The following is a 22,227-nucleotide window of genomic DNA, read 5'->3' as shown; positions in this document are numbered from 1 at the left end:
TTTTTAAATTTTGTTTTATTAAAACTACTTATAAAATTTTACAAATATATATAATGATATTCGAATATATTTTATATTATTTATTTTTAATATAATTATTTTTATTTTTTAATTTATAAAACTCTAATAATTTTTTTCTAAATTAATTATTTATCCAAATAAAATTATTACAAATTCTAACATTTTAAAATATTAATTCTTCGTATAAACGTACTCTTATTTGAACAATTTAGCCCTAGAAATACCGTCTTTAATCAAATATAAAACTAATTACTTTTTAAGTATAATCTTTAAACAACAAATAATTAAGGAAAAAAAAAAAGATCAATGGATAAGATATATATATATATATAAACGTGCGGCTAAAAACACAGCAATCCAAATTCCCAACTCCAACAAAACATCAATGGCGGCAGCTAAGCCATTGCCGTCATCTCTTCACACTCACCAAATTCTCTCTTCATGCAACCAAATTTTACCTTCGCTCCTCCATTTCCGTCAACATTACAGCAACCCGAAATGCCAACAACCACAAAGGCGAAGAAAACACTCAAGCTCCTTAGATGGCGCCTACGACTTGGCTATCAAAGCTTACATGGAAAACCCAAACTCCATCTCTGGTTTCGCAAACAAAGTCATTGGCTCTCTCCCTATAGTCGGCCTTGTCGCTAGGATTTTTAGTGATGAAGGCGGTGTTGGTGGGGATATCATTGATTTTGCTGAGTTTAGAAGAAGGGTGGGCAAGAAATGTACTGTTACTGATTCTAGAGCCTTTTACGAGTTCCAAGAAAGGAGAGGCCGGGTAATTTTTTCTTCTTTCTGGTAGGATAATTGTAGTTAAATGAAACGTTCATAACACAAATTTGAGTAATTTGCTTTTCCTGTTTTACATATGTTTGGTATTAGTAATTCTTAGATTAATAAATGTAAATGGTTAAGATTATGTTATAGAACAAAACGCCATTTCCTAATATTAATAACGTAGCCTTTTGGTTGATCATGCATTGTTTTGTGTTATTTTTATCTTGTCTGCTCTCGTGTTCTTATCTTTTAACACGGTATTCTAACATGAATTAATGAAGACATTCGGCTTGGATTTTGTGGTTTTGGATAGGGAGGGGATCCTTTGTATGTTCTGCTATCATGTTGGCTAGCAGCTGTGGGTGCTGGTCTTCTTAAATCTGAGGAGATATTGGAGGGGGTGGCAAGGCTTCGGATTTCCAATGATATCGAATTCGAAGAGCAGAATTTTATTGCAATGATGAATGAAGCAAGAGAGGTCAGTTCATCTCATTCACACTATCCCATTTCTACATATCAATGTGTCTTGTGTCGGACATGGATACTTAAAAAATAAATGAAGAGTCCGTAGGTTCATTTCATGCCAAGCACTTCTAGTTATTGCCTATGTTGGATAAAGCCTTCACTTCACCCTAACATGTAACTAGTGACAAAGTCAAGAACTTCAAGTCAGGGGATCGGGATAAAATGCCAAAATAGTTTGTTTACCACTTTTGAATTAAATAAATTGTTAAAAACTTGAAATTTTGTAGGAATTATAAGGTTTGAAGGAACCAAGCTAGGCTAAGGATGCCATCTGCTTGTGTCCTAGTTACCTATATTCAAGGGAGCATCCGATATGTGAATGTAGCAACTACAGATATGCTAATTTTTTCTCTATATATTTTGGAAGATCATTATCTTACTCCTATGTCTGGATAATACAACTTGTGTCACATACTTGACTATTCAAAAGGATATCCTCAAGTTAACTTAAAAAATTTGCATCTGTGTCTGATACCTTGTCTCGAGTCAATGTAACATGGTTTAAGTACCATATTATGATAGGAAGGGAGGTTTTAAGTAAGTTCAAAAGATCAAAGGAATTTATGTGCTACGAAACACAATCTGGCCGACCAGCTAGATTTTGTGGATGTCGGGACAGTGCTTTTATGGTGCTATAGATTTTCATTGTCATGATAAATAGGCTTTAGTTGGTCTCCATTTCACTAAACAAATGATCAAGAATGTTTAGAGCGATGGCATTCAATAGCTATGTTGCTCGGACTTGGTATAGTTTTGGATATGAATATGTGTCAAACATGAGTATGTTCAATTTCTTTTTATGTAGTTGGAGTATCCTCGAAATTTCATATCCTTACACCAATGTCTAAGTATGTGTGGGACAATGATACTTCAAGCAAAATAAAGAGTCAGAGTAAACATAGTTCAATAGCTTTTAACTGTGAGTAAGAGATGAGTGAATAATTAACTGCTCGATAATCTCTGCTCTATGTGGGTGCATGGTTGTTTATGTTTCCAATTTTATGTTGTCCATGGAGTTTTTAATGCTTATTTCAGCTTGTTTGACAAACACACACACACACACACACACATTTGTGCGTATATTTATATATCATATGTATTTAGTACTTATATTGCTACAGAGGCGAGCTAAGCTGAATGCGGATGCCCCAACTCTTCCCATGGAGATTAGAGCCGAAAAGGCTGTTGATGCCATTTATGTCTGTTGCTTTGGGAGAGACCCGATAGAAGAGGAAGACGAGAGCTTGCTAAATATCATGCTATGTGCAGTTTTCCCTACCGTCAAGCAATCAATGATACAAAGAATCATCAAGGACAAAGCAATCAAAGTAGCAGAAGGTGGTGATGATGCAGACATCGTTCCAGAACCAAAGCCATTATCAAAGGAAGCTGTACAAATGCAAATGAAAGACCTTGAATTCCTTAAACAAAACACGGAGACATGAAAGAGCTGATTTTAATGAAAAAATTGGAGTCGGTTCGCTTCTTCGAACTGCACTTGGATGGTATCAGAAAATGAAGCTAAGGAAATGGCTCCATATTGAAACCATCCAACACTTGATTTTCAGATTGCACTCAATGGCAGATAAATCATAGGTTTACTGGGTCTTCAGTATGTTTTGTTTCTTGTAGTTTGAGTTGAAACTCATTTTTAGGGTGTAACCATTAAAGGCAACAGTTTGTGAGTGAAATACAAGTTCATAGCAATGTTTTTGGAACCGGCCTTATGGTCAAATTGGTCCAGAAATTAAAAAAAAAATCGAAAAAAGTTTTAAATAATGACATAAGCATAAATTATATCCTTTTATTCAGGTTAATTTTCCCCCTCAATTTTTTAAGTCTTTGGGTGGATTTGATTTTTTTTCTTTCGGTTTGAGCTAATAATTTAGACTAAAAACATGAAATTATCGATTCTAATCTCAGATTTTGAATGATTTGATCTAAAATCGGTTTAATTTTTTTATCTGAATCAATATATTAATCTATTTTTAGTTTGATTAATCGATTGAATTATTGTCTAAATAAAATTATAATCTAAATTATTAAAAATTTGATAATCACTTATTCTTTTATTCTTTATAATTAATGAGATACGAACTTTGTTCCTTTAAATTAAATATCGTATCACTGACCTATCATCCTAGCAATTAGTTGTTGGGTGGATATGTCTTTATCTCGAATTTTCACAAATTTTGTTCACCTTTAAATATGCATGCATTTAAAGAGTTTTCTAAAAGATAAAATAATTAAAATTTGATATAGAGTAATCAACAATCATTTAGTTTGGTAGCAAAAAAACATTGATATTATGGTCTGAAAGTTTGGATTTAATTCCTAATATCTCGACTCCCGCCTTTAATTATTAAAAAAGTTGATATAAAGTATCTTTATATACATTTTCTGAAATCATATAAAGTATCTTTATGCATAAATATTATAGGAATAATTTGTAAATATGAATATAAATATTAAATATGTGTTCAATTGTGATGATATATGTTCTGCATTTTATATAAAAATATAAAAAATTAAAATATTTTTAAAATAATATTCACTCTTTATAAAAATAAATAATTCTAATAATTTCCAATTGAATTAAGACATAGAAGTATAAACATATTTATATTTAATAAATATATAATTTACATGAAAACAATAGCAATATAAATATTAAAAATTTTGAATTTAATTTTAAGTTGAAAGATGAATTTGAGATAGATTTAAAATTCTTCAAACTAAAATGATATTTATAATTAATTTTAAATTTAAGGGTAAACTACACATGTGGTCATCTAACTATTAGGAAGTTTCTTTTTTAGTCACCTAATTATGAAAAGTTGCGAAATAGTCATCCATTTGATTTTTCTTTTTTTGTTACACGCAGTTAAATAACTAATGGGAAGTTGATGTGTTAGCTTTTAAAATTGACATAATAACAATTTTAACCCTTGACATTTGTACATTGTGCCAATTTAGTTTTGATTCTAAAAATTGAATCCTCGACATTTATACATTGTGTAATTTGATCTTTTCCAGTTTTACTTTTTGTTGTAACCATTTCTGACGTTATCCATGTGTTTGATTCAGTAAAAAAAATAAATAAAACAACCCAAAATTTGGAAAATAGACAATTTAATTGCTTGAAAAAAATATCTACTTCATTAATTCAACCCAATTGTAAGTCTAACTACTTAAAAAAAAAAAGCTTTAATTTGCTTATTCAATGACGGTCAGTTTAACCTAACAAATAATGAATTAGTACCATCAGAGCTATTAAGTTATTTGTCATTTATGAATTATGTCAATTTAGTTTTAATTTTAAAAATTGAACTCTTTTACACATTATGTAATTTTATCTTTTACATTTTTACTTTTTCGTTGTAAAATTTTCTGACATTATCCATGTGTTTGATTAAGTAAAAAAAGAAAGAAATAAATAAATAAAACAACCCAAAATTTGAAAAATTACCAATTTAATTGCTTAAAAATAAAAAAAATATCTACTTTATTAATTCAACCCAATTGTTACTCTAATAACTTACAAAAATAAGCTTTGATTTGCTTAATTAATGGCGCTCAACTTAACCTAACAAATAATGAATTAGTACAAGAAAATCAATGTATTTGAGGATTGTCTAGTTTAATAATATTTTTTTTTATTTTTATCTATTGAATTACATTTTCATGTAAAAAATAGAATAAAGTAGATAATATGTAAATATTGATGACTAATTTTTTTAAAATTAAACTTAAATTAATTCAATGTATAAATATTATAAATTAAATTTGTTATTATGTGAATTTAAAAAATTGACACATTTATTTCATTAATCAATCAATAACGGATTACTTAAAAGGAAAAATCGAATAAGTGAATGTGGATTTAGTACTTTTTAATCGAAGAATGTTCAAGAAAGACACTTATTAGATTCAAATTAATATTTAAATTATTTTTAAATATTAATTAAAAATAAAAATAAAAATCTATTAAGCGAGTACACAATAAAATACTTTCTTTGTGGTCAAAAAGAGTCCCCTTAAAATTCAGTACTCTTTCGTTCGGCCATGGAAAATTTTTCAAAGAATAACCATAATAAAATTGCAGTGAGTTGTCTAAACCAGTCAGCAAAGAGATGGCAGCTTATTCACTCCTGTCCACACTTTCCTCCCCATTTTCTCGCTCCCCAAACAGAAATCCAAAGCTTCCTCCCCTCTCTCTCACATCCACTTCTAAACCTTCTTTTCTCTTTCCAACCAGGAAACTCTCTCTTCCTTCTCTCCACAGTCTCATTTTCAATCAATCCAAAAACAGTTCTAACAATAATTCTAGTAATAGTTGCATAGTTTCTTCAGCTTTCGATTCCTTCTTTATTCTCTGCACTTCGCTTGCTCTATCTTTCTCGCTATTCGTAACCGATGTGGGAGCCGCCTCGGCCTTTGTGGTGACCCCTCCCCGGAAATTACAGTCCGATGAGTTGGCTACGGTTCGTCTTTTTCAAGAGAACACTCCCTCTGTTGTTTATATCACCAATCTCGCCGTCAGGTTAATTCAATTTTGAATTTTCCGTCATTCATTTTTAAGCTTTCTTATTCAATTTGCTGCTGCGTAGTTTGTATTTCCCCTTTTTTTTGGGTAACGGGCTTCTTTTTTCAGGCAGGATGCTTTTACGTTGGATGTGCTGGAGGTGCCACAAGGATCGGGGTCGGGTTTCGTTTGGGACACAGATGGTCACATTGTTACCAATTATCATGTGATCCGTGGTGCTTCTGATCTCAAGTTAGTTCTTTTATTAGTTTTATTATTTCCTGTTATTCTTGTAAATTATTGGGATTGAATAACTACAGAATGGAAATGGAAATACTTTTAGATGATATCAATTCACATCATTATGGAATATGGATGTTATTTTCAGTGTTTGGAATGAATGTATTGGAAAAGCATGAACCTATATAATCTATTTGGTTATCTAAGCATGGAAAAATATGAAAAGATCGTTTAGGGCTAATTTATGTTTATCTGGACTCTTCATTTCCTTAAGTTACCTGTATCCGATGCCATTCGGATGTTGTTATAGGGTATGATCCTCCAATAATGTGAAAAAAGTTGGAAATTTTGAATATACTCATGTTAGAAACATATTTGTTTCTAGCACTCATTCATGGGTTCGATTAACATAGGAGTAGAATGCGATGCATGACGAATAAACATCTGGTTCTTGGTATCTTTTTGTTTTGTTAGAGCAACGGGATAGTGCATTAAATAAATTTGAGGAAATAAATACACCATTTATTTGGAGGTATTGAGCTTGGTTGAGTTGCTATTTTGATTGTTTCTAAGTCTTGAAAGTAATCATATATGAAGAAACAGGAGTTAGCGGCGTTAACTACCTGACCTTTGGCAATATGGATATAAAGGATAAAGATGTTTTAAAGCTTCTTGTTCTTGATATACGAAATCTTATATTGGTGCTCATTATTTGCAGGGTTACTTTTGCGGACCAGACGACGTATGATGCAAAAGTTGTTGGATTCGACCAAGACAAGGATGTAGCTGTATTGCGTGTTGATGCCCCCAAAGACAAACTAAGACCTATACCTATTGGTGTCTCTGCAGATTTACTTGTTGGCCAGAAAGTATATGCTATCGGTAACCCGGTGAGTACATGTTTATACTTGTAGAATATGACCTATACCTGTGTGGTGAGTACTTTATGTGTTTCACTTCAATGGAGACTGTATGTAGTGATATCAAGGATATGAACATACTTATATATGCAGGTCGTTAAATATCTTATACATTTCCTTCATTATATATCTTATTTTTTATTTTCTGATACATCATATTTCCGTTTATCCATTCTCTTCGAACACATTTATAATGATGTTTAATAGGATTGGCATGGAAAAGAGGTTGCTTTTCGATATGCTTGCATAATAAAGTGTCGGATATAAGTATGTGTCCAACACGGGCATTTGAATTTTTTTGAAGCTTTTCCATGTCTTTGGAGAGTCATATCTCCGTACCCAAGTACGGATATGCATCAAGACACAAACACTTAAAGAGAAATAAAAGTGTCGAAGCAACATAGATGAATTTGATTAATAAGAGTGCCGCCCTCACTATGGTTTTAAGTGCCTGATCAAGAGTTAATGATCGTGTGCTTTTACTCCTATTCTTTTAGCTCTTTGATTACTTGTTTGAGTGGATTTCTGATTTTTCTTTTTCGTGTCCTTGCAGTTTGGACTTGATCACACTCTTACAACTGGTGTTATCAGGTATCAAAGACCAACGATTTTTGACTGATATATCATACTTAAGTTTTCTCCTATTGCTCTTTTTTATATGAATTACAGTTGCTAATGCTTCTTTTATATTTACCTATAGTGGGCTTCGCAGAGAGATCAGTTCTGCGGCTACAGGTCGCCCGATTCAAGATGTTATACAGACAGATGCTGCTATTAATCCTGGTAATAGTGGAGGGCCACTCCTAGATAGTTCAGGAAACCTTATCGGGATAAACACCGCTATATATTCTCCTTCTGGTGCAAATTCCGGTGTTGGATTCTCGATTCCAGTTGACACAGTGAGTATTACATAGACCTTGATTCGTTTGAGATGGAAGAATTTATATTGTTTCGTTTTCTTTCCAAATTCATCTCGCTATTCCTACATGTCCAGGTTAGTGGCATCGTTGATCAGTTGGTGAAGTTCGGGAAGGTGACAAGACCAATTTTAGGGATTAAATTTGCACCCGACCAATCTGTCGAGCAGTTGGGAGTAAGTGGTGTGCTTGTCTTAGATGCTCCTGCGAATGGTCCAGCCGGCAAGGCGGTATAAAATTTCTGCATCAGACTTTCACCTTTTCTTTTTGAAGATTGTTACATTTCAACATGTTGAAGCTTTTCATATTTTCTATTGACAGCTAACCTTTAGCATATAACAGGGTCTGCGACCAACAAAGCGTGATGCTTATGGTAGACTCGTATTGGGTGATATAATAACTTCTGTTAACGGAAAGAAGGTCACCAATGGCAGCGACTTGTACAGAATTCTTGATCAATGTAAAGTTGGTGATAAGGTATATAATCAAATACTGCCTGTATATTCCTAGAATATTCTTCAGATGTTTTTGAAGTGTAGATTTTTTCCATTATCTTATTTCTCGCAGGTTACCGTCGAGGTGTTGCGCGGTGATCATAAGGAGAAGATCCCGGTAATTCTCGAGCCAACGCCAGACGAGACATGAAATGTCTTTTTGCTGTGGTGTGTAACATTAGGTACGTGTATATACAATGAAATGCCATTATTTATTATGACCATTCCACTGGAAATGGTCCTGTTGTACAATGTACATATGCCATCAGCGGGTAAATTATAAAAATAGTCACCCAACTATTAGTGTGTTCCTGTTTTGGTAACTCAAGTTTAAAACTTTCTATTTTAGTCACTGACATTATCAAAATTTAATATTTTGCTCACTCATCAGTTAAATCACTAACGGTGACCTGGCTATTGGTATAATAAATTTAGCTCTTTAATGTTTATAGATTCAATCAATTTAGTCGTAATTTTAAAAAATTCAACAAATTTAGTCCTTAGTTTTACACAATCTAGTCGACCCTAGATGGGTTGCGACTGTTACTAGAACGGGGCTTTAGGAATGTCGTGGTTGTCTTGGTCCAGCGAATTCGAGGTTTCCTTACCAGACAATGGAATGTGGTGATCTAGCATGGTTATGGTGAAGTCAACCTGCCTGCGGATTCTCTAGCGAGAAGTACGAACTGCAATCCGATTGGTTTCCATTTTCTAGGGAGGGCTTCAGCTGATCTGCAGCAGATTTTATTGTTCGAGAGTTCAGGGGCCTCTCCGAGTAGTCTTCATCGGGCATAGTTTCTCCTAGTCAGTGTTGTCTTTGTTATAATTTACCATTTTTTTTTAAATTTAAAATTTTATTTTTCGAAAAAGGAAACGTATAAAATTATAAATAAATAAACACCCATTTTTATCAAATTTTTTTACATGTAATTTATTTATTAAAATAATATTTTTAAAAAGAAACCCACTAACAACACAAATCAGCTCCAAACTTTTTTTTTAGTTTATTTTATAAATAATAAATTTTATTATATGTCTAGCTCTTCAGTTCTCATCAAATTTGTCAAATGTTGAGCACTACTTTCGTCTACAATCACTAGCACAAATAATTTTTACTTAAAACTCATCAATTTCCACATCTATTTTCATGCAATCAAATTAGGAGTTGGTTGTATAGTTGTCGGTATGGTTTTTCATCTATAAACATAATTCAAAGCCAATACCTGCTTTGGATAACTTAAAAACATCAATTTGCATCATTTTTGACTTACTGTAGTTTTCAACTCAAAATGAACAAGTGAATCTGCATAGGTCTTCTTTATAGTTTTTTTTTCTCTTAAATAAATAAAATTATTATTTTAAAAATTAAATTTTATGTTAGAAAAAAGTATTCATTTATTCATAAATATTTTATATATTTTTATTGAAAAATAAATTTTTTATTTTTTAATTTTTAAGAATCAAGACAAAATTAATAGAATGTGTAAAGTTAAAGCTAAATTTGTTAAATTTAAGACTGAACTATAAAATCTGTAAACATTAAGAGACTAAATTTATTATTATGTCAATAAAAAAATAATCGTTAGTGATTTAATGAGAGATCCAAATATTAGGTTTTGATAACATTAGTGATTAAAATACACTAACAATTCTAACATTATAAAGCAAAAAAAAAAATCTCTAGTTATAAACTCAATTGGTGTAAGGACTAAAAAGTAAAACTCATATCTACTTAATATTTTCCCCTATTTAAACCTTAAATTGCGTTATGTTGAACTGTCATAATTCTACGTTCTTTATAGTTTCGCGCCGATTTTGCTTCTCTTAAGTGTTGATTATTCGATGCGGTGGAATCGTTCACCGAATTTCATTGTTTATTTTGATGAATGAATGGGTAAGGTGTATTCTTTTTTCACTGTATGTTTTTTAATGAGACATTTTTTTTTTATAAAGAATAGTATTAAAATAATTTGTTTTGCCTAAGTTATTATTGATATCAGATTTAAGATTTAAATATTTACAAATTAAGGATAGGAATGAATAATGTAATTTCGGATAATATTTAAATTTCTATTCAGATTGCATATGAATAATATCTTTATATTTATCAAAGGATCCGAATATTTAACGAATCATTAAATTAATTTAAATTCAAATTTAGATAATAATATTTAAATTTATTTTCAGATTCCAGTCGTAGAGAAAATATAAATATTTGATTTGCTGGCATCCATAAAATAAAACCTTCCTCGGATAATTGCACGTATAAACTTTGGTAAATTTTAGAAAAACTGCACTAAACGACAATGGCAACCAATTTAAATGCATGGATAAAATTTGGTAAATTAATCTGATTTGAATTTCTTTCCTTTTAAGTTCTAATGATGGTAAGTACTGTTATTTAAAATTTAATAAAATAAAATATATTTTTATATTTCTTAATTAATTTTAAATATTTTTATTATTATTATTAGACAGTAATTTAAATCAGTGAAATATACAAAAGTTGAATCTAGTGGCTTGGCCACACCCATAGAAATTAGAAACCAAATCTAAAAGGATAATCTCGTCGTTTGATAGGTTAATAACGTGATATATATGGTAAGCCTAGAGTTCTTATAGAGAAGAAAAATAACAAACAACCACCTTTTTAGCCTTGAAATGAAGATTCCTGTGATTAATAAACTATTTTTTTCTTTTTTAAAGAAAAAAGTTTGATGATGAAGCATGTGAAATAATAGTGACATTCTGAATAAAAATTTCATATTTTAGTTTTTTGAAATAGAATTATTGATTTTTTTGGTAAATTATACAAATGGTTACTCAATTATATCTGTATTTCTATTTTTGTCATCTAACTTTAAAAATATTTAATTTAGGCACTAAATACTTGTTCTTATTTTGATTACCCACCTTTAAATTGATATTAAAAGTAATAGTGTGATATTTTTTTAACTGGTATAATAACACATTTAGTCTTCAAATTCTTACATATTCTATCAATTTGATCTTTAAATTTCTTAACTAAAATTTTCAGCTTATAAGATATAAGCATTCCATGTCTATAAATTTGTAAAATCCAAAAAGAAAAGAAAAACTTCTTCAATTCTACCAAATATGCTAATCAAAAGAATTTTGTTTGATTCAGGGATTATCATCACATATATGGATAGTGAAAGTTTAATTTTTATAATTGAGGTTTAAAAATTTATCGCATGTTTAATTTACTTTTATTTTTTTATTATATTAAATATATTTATATAATTATCTTTTTTTATTTTACTTGTGGAAATACTAAAGTCGATACTAATCTTTAATTTACTATCTGTACTCTTTTTTTTTTATTATCTCAAATCTAATATTCAAAAACCATAAATGAAAAATTAAATTTCAAATTAAGATTAATTGTATTGAAATAAAAAAAACTTAATTACCTTAATTTAATGTTGTGTGGCGGAGACTTTGTAACTTACCTTTTACGATTGTTTATTTATGCTTATTATTATAATTTGCTGTTGAATAATTTTAGATTATAAAATTTTAAAGAAAAAATATGCCATTCCCCAAAATTCTTCATTAATAAGAGGTATTGTTAAAAAGTTGAGTGATGGAGATTTGCACAATTGGAGAAGGTTTTTTTTTCTTTTTTGAGTTTTATAAATTTATAGATGTGGATTGCTTCAAATTTTAAAGTTAAAAGCTTTCGTTAGGAAGTTTGAGGATTAAATTAATGGAACTTATAAATGTCAAGGGTTAAATTTATTGAATTATTTAGAATTAGGACCAAATTTATAGATATGTAAGTATTGAGGACTAAATATGTTATTATACCAGTTAGAAAAATAGAAATGAATACAAAATTTAGTGCCTAAATTGAAGATTTTAAAATTGAATGACCAAAACAAGAACATGGGCATGTTGGGTGACCATTTGTACAATTTACCCTTTTTATTTTCCTATTTTGAAAGGTATATAAGATTGAAGAAATGAACAATTTTTGTGACTAAAAAGTTTAAATAGCAAACTAACTTCAAGCAATGAAATATGAGCTGAGATTGTATTTCTATGCCAATTATTTATAGTTCAACGGAATTATTGAAGCCCTCTTGGGCGTGAAAATGGCAATATATATATTGAAAAGGATCAATTTGAATTTTTTTTGTTAAAATGGTAATTAAAAAATGAAAACAAAACTGGAAAAATGTTTTTATTCAATGATATCTCTTTGCTTTATGATCCAACAGAAAATTTTGTACTAAAATTATGATTTGGATGTTGAAGATGAAAATATGTATTTCTTGAATTTTATCATATAAAGAAAGAAAGAAAAAACTCTAATCCCTAGGGATAATTATTATTTTTTGAATATATTTTATAAGATTTGATCATATCTGTTATTTTTGAGATAATGTTTAGAATTAAGCATAGCTCTCCTCAATCTATAAATAGGAATACACATCAGTGCACTCGAATCCATATCTTCCTCCATTGACAATAATGCTTATGCTAATCGAATTAAGACTCAATTGGCAAACCACAATAATTATTAGGGTAAAATACCAAAGTAGTCACTTTTATTTTTCTCAGGTTACATTTTAATCACTTATATTTAAAATGATACGTTTTAGTCTCTTATGTTATTATGTTGTAACATTAACGGTATAACGGTAAGCTGACATGACAGATTAAATCATCATTTCAAATAAAATTTTTAGATTAAATTATACAATTGGCCCCTATATTTATATTTTTGTTTTAAGCAATTTAATTTTTTTCTTTTACGTTGAAAGATATGGAGAATGAAGGAAAATAGAGGGAGAAGCAGAAGAAAATAAAAAAAAAGAGTTAAAAAGAACATAAAAGAAAAAAATTACTCAAAACAAAAAAAAGATGGAGACTAATTGAATAGTTTAACTTAAGATTTTTATTTGAAATGATTATTTAACGTGCTACGTCAGCTTATCGTTATAACGTTAATGACAATTAACAACTTAATGACTAAAATGTTACAACACGTCAATATAAATGACTAAAACGTAATATTTCAAATATAAATGACTAAAATATAGTCTAAGAAAAACAAAAATAACTATTTTGATACTTTACCCTAATTATTAATACACATATTTTCAACTCAAAAAAGTAAAAATTTAATTTTATATCATTAAGAAAGAGAATAAAATGATACTTCAATCTTACTTTTAAAAGTTAAGAATTAGGATGAAAGGAAACATAATAAATTTAATTAAGACACGATAAGATTTCATGACATGATTTAGAGTAAAAATAAAATAATTTAAATATGAAAAGATTACTAAATAAAAAATATTATTTCACATGAATGCGCCAAAATTTCCGCAATTTAATTTATTACTGTCCATCAACGTATGTTAATAAGCTAAAGAAGATACGATATTTTCACCTACTAAAGGAAGAGAAGATAAGATAACTCATAAAAATCTCTTCTCACTTTCAACTATATATATATTTTACTTTTCCATCCTCATTTTACTTTGCTAAAACCAAAGCTTCAAAAAAAAGAGTATTTTATTTGCAAACTGCGGAAGTTGTAAGATTTGATCCAAGGACCTGAAACTCGACTGGAATTTTTTATTTGATTATTATAATATCTGTCCGCCAATTATTATCATCGCTATTTGTCATCTTTAGAATCTGTCTTCAACAAAAAAATCGAAATTTGAAACTGAAGAAGCGTTTAAACAAAGTCTCGTGAAGTGGTTTGGAGGAGGAGGTGGGGCTATCAGATTTTCAGATTCAGCTTTGATTTCATTCCACTGAAATACCAGGTTTGTATAAATCTATGGTAATTTTAGCTTCTTTTTTTAATCATGAAGTTTTTTGTTATTATTTTTTGTTTCTTCGGAGGTTGTTTGGAATTCGTGAAATTTGACTATAGTTTTAGTTGTTTTGTTGAGGAATTATGGAAACTTTGAAGCGATTTCATGAATGTTATGTTATATCATAGTTAATTTACTTAGAATTAAGACTGTCTTTAAGTTTATTTTTTAATTAAATAAGAATTATATAAAAGAAAACGCCTTTTTATTGATTTTTTAAAAATAAAGTTGAATCTAGATTGCTATACAGAAGCTAAAAGAATTGAAAGATATTAATCAGTCTGTTTTCTTTTTCTTTTCTTTTTTTTCTTCCAATTTTTGTTTTGTTATTCATGTTTCAAGAGCCTCTAATACATTTTACTTAAACTTTTGCTTCGCTTTTCTTTTTTGTATTTGTTTTAATTGTTTCGAAAAGAAATTTGTGTTTTTTTAAAAGTAAGAAATAACACTTTTTTCTTGGTTTTGTATAGGTTAAAAATACCTGATATCACCTTTCTTGTAACAGGCTTCTTGTTAGCTCTATTTATTTTGTTTCTTGGTTAGTTTGCGCAAATTTTTCTTAGTTTTCGAGTGCATTTATTAGTTTTGTGCCATACAACATTTGCTAACGTTTAGGCTTCTTTCGGTCGTCTGGGGTAAATGACTGTTATTGTAAGCTTTGTTGACTGCTCTTGGTTGACAGTCCACTGCTAGTTCCAATAGTTCAATCGCTGGATACCTGGTGTAATGCAATATCTTCTCTGTTGTTAACTAGGATTTTGAGGTTTAAAGTTTAAACTGTATCTGCACGCAAGGAAAAGGTCTGGGACCTTGATGAAGTCAGTTTACTTGTATACTCTTGTGCATTAAAAAAAGAGAAGATGCTACCAAATTGGAAGAAGTCCCGCATTAGAATGACAGTCCAATCTTTAGCTAAAAGTGTGCCTTTGTTAATCGGAACATCTAGAAGTAAAGAGAGTGGCAATAGTATGCAGTAAAAGGGAACCATGGAGCATACTTTGGAGAAACGATATCCAGTCAATCCAAAAGATTACAAGTTATATGAAGAAATTGGAGAAGGTGTCAGTGCCACTGTGTACAGGGCTTTATGCATTCCACTTAATGAGATTGTTGCTATCAAGGTTCTTGATTTGGAAAAGTGCAATAGTGATCTGGTAAGTATGATCTTTCACAGTTTGTTGCTGAGAAGTCATGTTTACTTGTACCTTCTCTTATGAGTCCCAGCAACTCCGTCACATCAACAGTTGTGAATGATGCAGGATGGCATCCGAAGAGAGGTACAGACCATGAGCTTGATTGATCACCCAAATTTACTATGGGCACTTTGCTCGTTCACCACTGGTCACAGCCTTTGGATTGTGATGCCATACATGGCTGGGGGATCCTGCTTGCATATAATGAAATCCGCTTATCCAGAAGGTTTTGAAGAGCCTGTTATTGCTACTTTATTGCGTGAAGTCCTTAAAGCTCTTGTTTATCTTCATGCCCATGGGCACATTCACAGAGACGTGAAGGTTTTTAATTGCCCTTTCTTGTTTTATTTGTATGCCATGTGTTTTCTTGTTTATTTATGCAACTAGTTTGTTTTCAGGGGCCAAGCTGATTAGTTATTGACTGTCTCATCTGTAAGATATTGCTCCAGCTATATTTTGTAACAATCACATGAAGAAACTTATAGTTCTTCTTATAATGTAATTAACTATATATGATAAATGCTGGAAATATAGCTTTGTTCCGCACACAAACTTTATGCTAATATTCTCTTAGTCTAGTAGTTCAACATGACTTTTTCTTGTTTCTTTGGCAATATGCCAACAGCTTACTGCCTGATATTTTGTCCTAATTCTTTTTACCCTCATTTTGGGGATTCTTGTCTTTATTCTTATCTACGTTCATGACTTATGTTTGCAGGCTGGGAATATCTTAATTGATTCTGATGGTTCTGTCAAGTTGGCAGACTTTGGAGTGTCAGCAAGCATGTTTGATGCTGGAGACAGACAGCGTTCCAGAAATACTTTTGTTGGAACTCCTTGCTGGTATTTGTTCCCTTGGCCTTCCAACATCTCAGTGTTTACTTTATATCGGTACTTCTATCATGTAAATTCAATTTTTGAGAGTTGATAATGACCATAATGTGTCTCCTTATTGTTGCTCTATCTCAGGATGGCTCCAGAAGTTATGCAGCAATTGCATGGTTATGACTTCAAGTGAGTTGATTATCTCGCTGATACAGATATTTACTTTTCTTTTCATTTCATTTCCTTTCATTCTTTTGCTTTTATACCTTTTGAATCATTATGTTTCTTGTTCTTTCCCGCTTACAGAGCCGACATCTGGTCTTTTGGAATAACAGCACTCGAACTTGCTCATGGCCATGCCCCATTTTCGAAGTATCCACCAATGAAAGTAATCTCTTGGTTTTCTGATAGTTATATCAGTTTATTATTGTATTTATCTTGCTGTTGCCTTTATTTTTAGTTCTTGGTTTGATTGTTTACTCCCATTTTTGCCGCAGGTTTTGTTAATGACCTTGCAAAATGCTCCTCCTGGTCTAGATTATGAAAGGGACAAGAGGTTCTCAAAGGTTTGTGCTGTTCTATTCTGTCTTACTGTCTAGTATCACTTGATGGTATCTACAGCATCGTTCTAATAGTGTTATTATTCTCTAGTCTTTCAAGGAGATGGTAGCTGCTTGCTTGGTGAAAGACCCAAAGAAACGTCCAACTTCGGATAAGCTTTTGAAGCACCAGTTCTTTAAAAATGCACGCTCTTATGATTATCTAGCTCGAACCATTCTTGATGGTTTTGCTTCATTAGGTGAACGGTTTAGGGTGCTAAAGGTCTCTTGCTTACTGTTTTTATTGAATTTGTGATCTCTGTTTGAGATGGGGAATAAATGCGACACTCTGATCTGGTTTTTATGTCTCAGACAAAAGAAGCTGATCTTCTTGTAGAGAACAAGGCTCTCTATGAGGACAAGGAGCAATTATCACAGGTGAATAATGTAGCTCTTTTACATTTCTCAACAAAAAGTAGTGCTAGGTTCTTTCCTTCAAATCTTACTAGTAATTTTAGGTTGTGTTTTGATTAATCCAATTGCTATCAATTCCTATTGTAGCTAGTTTTCTTTCACTAATGAATAACCATGGTATATAAAAAATTTATGACTACATGGTATCACTTTAAATATGAATCCTTTCACCTTGCAGAAAGAGTATATAAGAGGAATTAGTGCCTGGAATTTCAACCTGGAGGACTTGAAAAGTCAGGCTGCACTTGTAAGTAGTTTCAATTGTCCAGCTCAACTTATTATTTGTTCAGTGGTGTTAACCTGCATCTCTTGAGTCTTGGGCTTCCTATGGTTCTATCCTTATGTTGTGCCCCTCCCATCTTTTGCCAGTTGGTTTTAGGTTGGATGCGTAACATTATTTATGTGGATGTACTCCAAGACCTGCTCTATTATTTTTATCTCATCAGAAATGCTGACTGTTTTACTTGCAGATTCATGATTATGATGATGTGCCAAATGCAGAAGATCGAGATGGCAGCAGGAATCAAAGAAACAGCAATGGTGTTGTTGGATTATCACCAGAGAGAATGTCTTCTGAAATGGCTAGTAATTCCATTGCTTCAAGTAGCCAGGAGGTACCAGTAACCCCAAATTATTTCACTGTAATTGAACTTTCAGACCTAACGATTAAGCTGGTACTTCAAGATTAATATCCTCCTTTAACTTGTTTCAGGATGGGCTTAATGATCTTCATGATCTGAAGAGTTCCCTTGCTTCGTTTCCCATTAAACCTCTTCAAGCACTCAAGTATGACATTTTTATGCTTGCTTGACTTTCTATTGCAAAGAATTCATTGTTATAACATATTTAGTATGCTATCATTATTCACATTTGTTATGTTCAAAGAGATTGTGAATTGTAGGTGTTTTATTTTTTAATGCAGAAAGCAGTAAGTTCTCACAAGTTTAATCCTTCATCTTTTAAGTTATGTGGTTTTTAATGGTATCTTCTTTCTATTTTTTAAAAACATTTATCGCATCTCTTCAGCTAATTACTATTTTGGAGAAAGAAAGGTTGGCAGTCGAATTGTTTTTGGTAATTTAGCTTCTTTTTTTATTCATGCAACTATTTAATTGGTTCAGAGGCTGTTTTGACATTGGTGAAGATGATGAGGATGTAAACAGTCCGAATCGGAAAGGTGTTAACCAATCAGGAAGTGAGCCATTTGTTATAAAGTCATCAAGAGCTATGGAGCAAGATGCTAGTAGAAACGAGGGTGAGAACTCCGGGCAAAGTAGCTCGTTACTTCATCAAGTCATTCCAGAGCACAAAAAGTTCTTGAGCGGTCCACTAATACCTGATAATGCCTTATCTCCTAAAAAGGTTACAGGAAATGGGGACAGGTAAGCTTCATCCAAGCGAAGTTATCCCTAGCTGCAAAGCTGTTATCACCAAACATGATAAAATAACTGAAGTGACTTTTCTAAATATATATATAGGAAGATTGTTTTCCCATTATCAAGCTCTGATATGATGAGTTTCTATATTCTGTGGATTTCGAGTTGAAGAGAAGTCCTAGATGTATGATCTGCTACACATGACATAGGGACTGTCTTCTTGACTTGGTCGTTGACTCTGCTGTTCTGTAATTAAAAAGGAATATTGTTGCTTTTATCATTGCCGTTTACTTTAACTGGAAAAAGTGATTCATAAATCTATATTAAATTGGGTTTACCAAAAATGTTTTGAAGGGACTTTCCACAGCCCAAATTTCAATCTGAACACAACTACAGTGGTCCGTTGTTGTATCGCCAGAAGAGAGAAACAAATAGTCCTTCGCCAGGTATTTCCTGGTTTTTTCTTCTATTTCTACTTAGAAGTGATGCTACTTGTTTGTACTCTATTGACCTCGGTTTGATTTCTTTGGCCCTTTATTCAGAGGATGCATCAGAGGGAGCAGTTGTTCGGCGGGGGCGCTTTAAAGTGACTTCAGCCGAACTCAGTCCCAAGGTACATTTGCAATATAATGATATGTTTACCTCATCCATTCAAAGAAACTTTGCAACCTATTGGGTACTGTCTTTTGATGTCATGCAATTACATGCATCTTTTTGCTGCTAGGAATTGCTGCAAATATGGTGTGTGTATATTATATATTCCTGTTTGTTATAATATATTACTGTGTAATTTATCTGTAACGATAAATATCTGCATAGTTGGACACCATTTGTTAGGCATCATGTAAATGCTGCGTCAACAGAATGACATACATCAATTTTTTTTCTTTCTTTTATTTTGAAAAAAAAAATGACATACAAATATGCTGTCAGCTATTACTTATGAACCCCACACCAAGTAAATTACACTTCTGCTAAAGGGCTATATTCTAAGTGGTTCCACTGAATGCTTTGGTTTCATATCTTTTTGGTTTCTTTACATGTGGTTGTAATTGATTATGCATTTCATCTGCTTGATGCATCCATCCTAATTTCAAACGTATTTTTCGTGTTAGATGTCATGTATGTTAAGTTTATCCTCTAATATCTGGATTTTTATCCATGAAAACATTTTGGCTTTTACTTCCTCATTTCAGCGTACAAACTGTCATATATGACTGTCTATATTATCTCATGTTTCACCGTTGAAGAATGATAGGAATTGAACTTATCAATTTATCTTTTAGGCAATGGCTTTGTAACCATTGCCATTATTTTCTCTCATTCAGGGACCTACAAACTGCATACTTAACCCGGTTACCGGAGGTTCAACCAATCCAGCATCTCTAAACCTTTCACCTAGTGCTGTTCTCCCATCTCTACAATGCATTTTGCAGCAGAACACCATACAAGGGGTACGTTTGTTTTTGCATGTCCTATCTCATGTCATAGAGATTGCCAGTCTTGAAACAAGTTCTGTTTTTGATGATTGCCAACAGGAAGAAATTGTTAGACTGATCAAACATTTGGAGCAAACTTCTGGTAAAGCCTCTAAGCTTTTCTGCTGCATGACCACAAGAAATTATTTGATGTTAAATTTGCCTTCTCTTCCTTGTACAGGTAAGCTTGGGGATTTTACAGAAGTGGGCATCAATGACCTTTTGCAGGTATCAATCCTAACTTCTCTGTAGTCATATGACCTTCTTGATGGAATATTCCATGGTGTCAGTTACCCTTTCTATTTATGCTTTCTTTTTAAGTGTTTCTGGTTTATCCCAATGTTGGATATCTCATGTTGAGACAAACTTTGTCATATAGGCCTATACTTCGTTAAAAGATTTTAGTGAATGATTTAACTAATTGTACATGCAGATAGTGCACTCTTCTCCGAGGGAGAAAGAACTGCAATTTCGGGTGCTTCAACTGCAACAGAGGTAAGAGGTGAAACGCAAAACAGTGCAGACTTCCTTTCTTTATCATGTACATTTTACTGAAACTTTATTTATGTTGTCAGTATCGGGAACCTAGTTGAGGAATTGCAGAGGCAGAAAATGAAGAACGCTCAGGTTTGTGCGTTATTATTGAATATATATTTGTGCATTATTCTTGAATTCTGAGGATATTTATATTTCATGCATCTATGTTGGAACGACTCTTCATTTTTCTTGGACTACTCAGATCGAATACATCTTTAGAGACATAACCATACCATACATGCACACATTATTTCCAAAGGGGGCTGCCTAAATAATACCACTTGCTCCCCAAGAGACTCAAACTCGAGTGGGGTTCTATGGGGTGAACTCCCCTTGGTCAGCCAATCACAGGAGTTCACAATCACTTGTCTTGCTTGCAATTAGATTTGTTCTTTTTTGTCCATTGTCTGACAACCAGGTTAATTTTACGTTGTGGTGTGACCTTGCAGTTAGAGAAACAATTAAATGCATTGGCCAACAACAAAGAGTGAAGGTGAAACAATGGTGAAGATGTTTGATACTTAAATTGCCAGATAATTTCTTCATCGTTGTTAGGGTTCATATTTTTTTTTTCTTTAGGTAAATAGAAGTGTATTTGTTTGTGTTTTTTTACCCGTTAGTGTACACCATATCCATGGCAGTATCTTAAGCTGGATCTCAGTTGCTTGCCATTGCTTGGATCTCAGTTGACTTTGTTGTATTTATTGACACCATATTGTAATATAATTACAATCTTTCTCGCTCTCCCTCTCTGATATATATGCACACACTTTGCACACACATATATTTGTCCTAGAGATGAATGATTTTAAAGAAAAGCTTATTGGTTTAATATTAGATTAACAGTTTGAAGGTAATCTCAGTTAACTGTGGGCGTAACATGTGTTGTTGAGTCTATTTATATATATGACCTAATTTTTAAGCTAAGCAAATGAATGTTCAATTCAAAATTTGATAAAATGTTACCTTTAAATTTTGATGGTGATTAAGATTTAAGAAAAAAGTTCTTTGAAATCACTCAGTATCGTTTATTTAATAAAAAAATAACTTGATAAAAAAATATATCAAAGGTAGGGGCAAGAGAGGCTTAAATCTAATCCAAGGATTTTGAAAATGGCTGAATAAAATTTACTTTTAAAAAGTTGAAAACCAAAAAATTAAAATGAGTCAATTTAAAAATTAAATTTTAAATTTTAGCTTGATTAGCATCGGTATTGTTGTTAGTGCAAGATGTCGTGGATTCGAGTGTGCTGAAATATAATATTTTCTTATTTAAAGGTTAGAAAAGGGTTATGCATTATATCAAAAAATAGTAGATTTATAAGAAGTTATAATGAAATTAATATTAAAAAAAAATCAAAGTTTTTGTTGTATAGCTTAAAAAATTAATTTAACTTTTTAAAAATACATACTTTTTGAGAAGGTTAAAATTTATTATAAATTTTAGTACTTTTCACAAATTTAGAACTTAAATTCTATACTTTTATTTTTATGAATTAAGTCCTTTTTAAAATTTAAAATTTAA

The 22,227-nt window shown here is 31.4% G+C and overlaps 3 protein-coding genes across 9 annotated transcripts; all 3 read left to right on the top strand.

Annotated features, from left to right (window-relative positions):
* Positions 1 to 362: 362 nt before the first annotated feature.
* Positions 363 to 3,044, top strand: LOC107924820 (photosystem I assembly factor PSA3, chloroplastic). The gene is made up of 3 exons (XM_016855424.2): positions 363 to 802; positions 1,115 to 1,279; positions 2,448 to 3,044. The coding sequence occupies exons 1-3, from the start codon at positions 407 to 409 to the stop codon at positions 2,769 to 2,771; spliced, it is 885 nt and encodes a 294-aa protein (XP_016710913.1). The 5' UTR covers positions 363 to 406; the 3' UTR covers positions 2,772 to 3,044.
* Positions 3,045 to 5,344: 2,300 nt separating this feature from the next.
* On the top strand, positions 5,345 to 8,774 carry LOC107922802 (protease Do-like 1, chloroplastic). Its single transcript, XM_016852973.2, has 8 exons — positions 5,345 to 5,869; positions 5,981 to 6,103; positions 6,810 to 6,981; positions 7,565 to 7,602; positions 7,712 to 7,910; positions 8,006 to 8,158; positions 8,271 to 8,405; positions 8,496 to 8,774. Exons 1-8 carry the CDS (start codon positions 5,460 to 5,462, stop codon positions 8,571 to 8,573), a joined length of 1,308 nt encoding a protein of 435 aa, XP_016708462.1. The 5' UTR covers positions 5,345 to 5,459; the 3' UTR covers positions 8,574 to 8,774.
* A 5,131-nt stretch (positions 8,775 to 13,905) lies between these two features.
* LOC107924299 (serine/threonine-protein kinase BLUS1) lies at positions 13,906 to 21,445 on the top strand. Of its 7 annotated transcripts, XM_016854663.2 has the most exons (22): positions 13,911 to 14,229; positions 15,035 to 15,434; positions 15,540 to 15,794; positions 16,192 to 16,316; positions 16,443 to 16,487; positions 16,605 to 16,686; positions 16,796 to 16,864; positions 16,950 to 17,120; positions 17,210 to 17,275; positions 17,490 to 17,558; positions 17,782 to 17,925; positions 18,024 to 18,097; positions 18,234 to 18,239; positions 18,433 to 18,693; positions 19,042 to 19,133; positions 19,230 to 19,300; positions 20,016 to 20,141; positions 20,226 to 20,268; positions 20,347 to 20,393; positions 20,599 to 20,660; positions 20,741 to 20,792; positions 21,152 to 21,445. In XM_016854663.2, the coding sequence occupies exons 2-22, from the start codon at positions 15,267 to 15,269 to the stop codon at positions 21,191 to 21,193; spliced, it is 2,070 nt and encodes a 689-aa protein (XP_016710152.2). In that variant the 5' UTR covers positions 13,911 to 14,229; positions 15,035 to 15,266; the 3' UTR covers positions 21,194 to 21,445. The 7 variants fall into 7 exon arrangements, with proteins under 7 accessions (XP_040936761.1, XP_040936758.1, XP_040936756.1 ...); XM_041080822.1 differs by having other exon boundaries at positions 13,908 to 14,229; positions 20,226 to 20,393; XM_016854664.2 differs by lacking the exon at positions 18,234 to 18,239 and having other exon boundaries at positions 13,913 to 14,229.
* The last annotated feature ends 782 nt before the right edge of the window (positions 21,446 to 22,227 follow it).

This window comes from Gossypium hirsutum, chromosome A11 (genome assembly GCF_007990345.1).
Source record: "Gossypium hirsutum isolate 1008001.06 chromosome A11, Gossypium_hirsutum_v2.1, whole genome shotgun sequence".
NCBI lineage: Eukaryota > Viridiplantae > Streptophyta > Magnoliopsida > Malvales > Malvaceae > Gossypium > Gossypium hirsutum.
The sequence above is the reverse complement of the archived record's forward strand: the minus strand, read 5'-3'. Positions and strand labels throughout refer to the sequence as shown.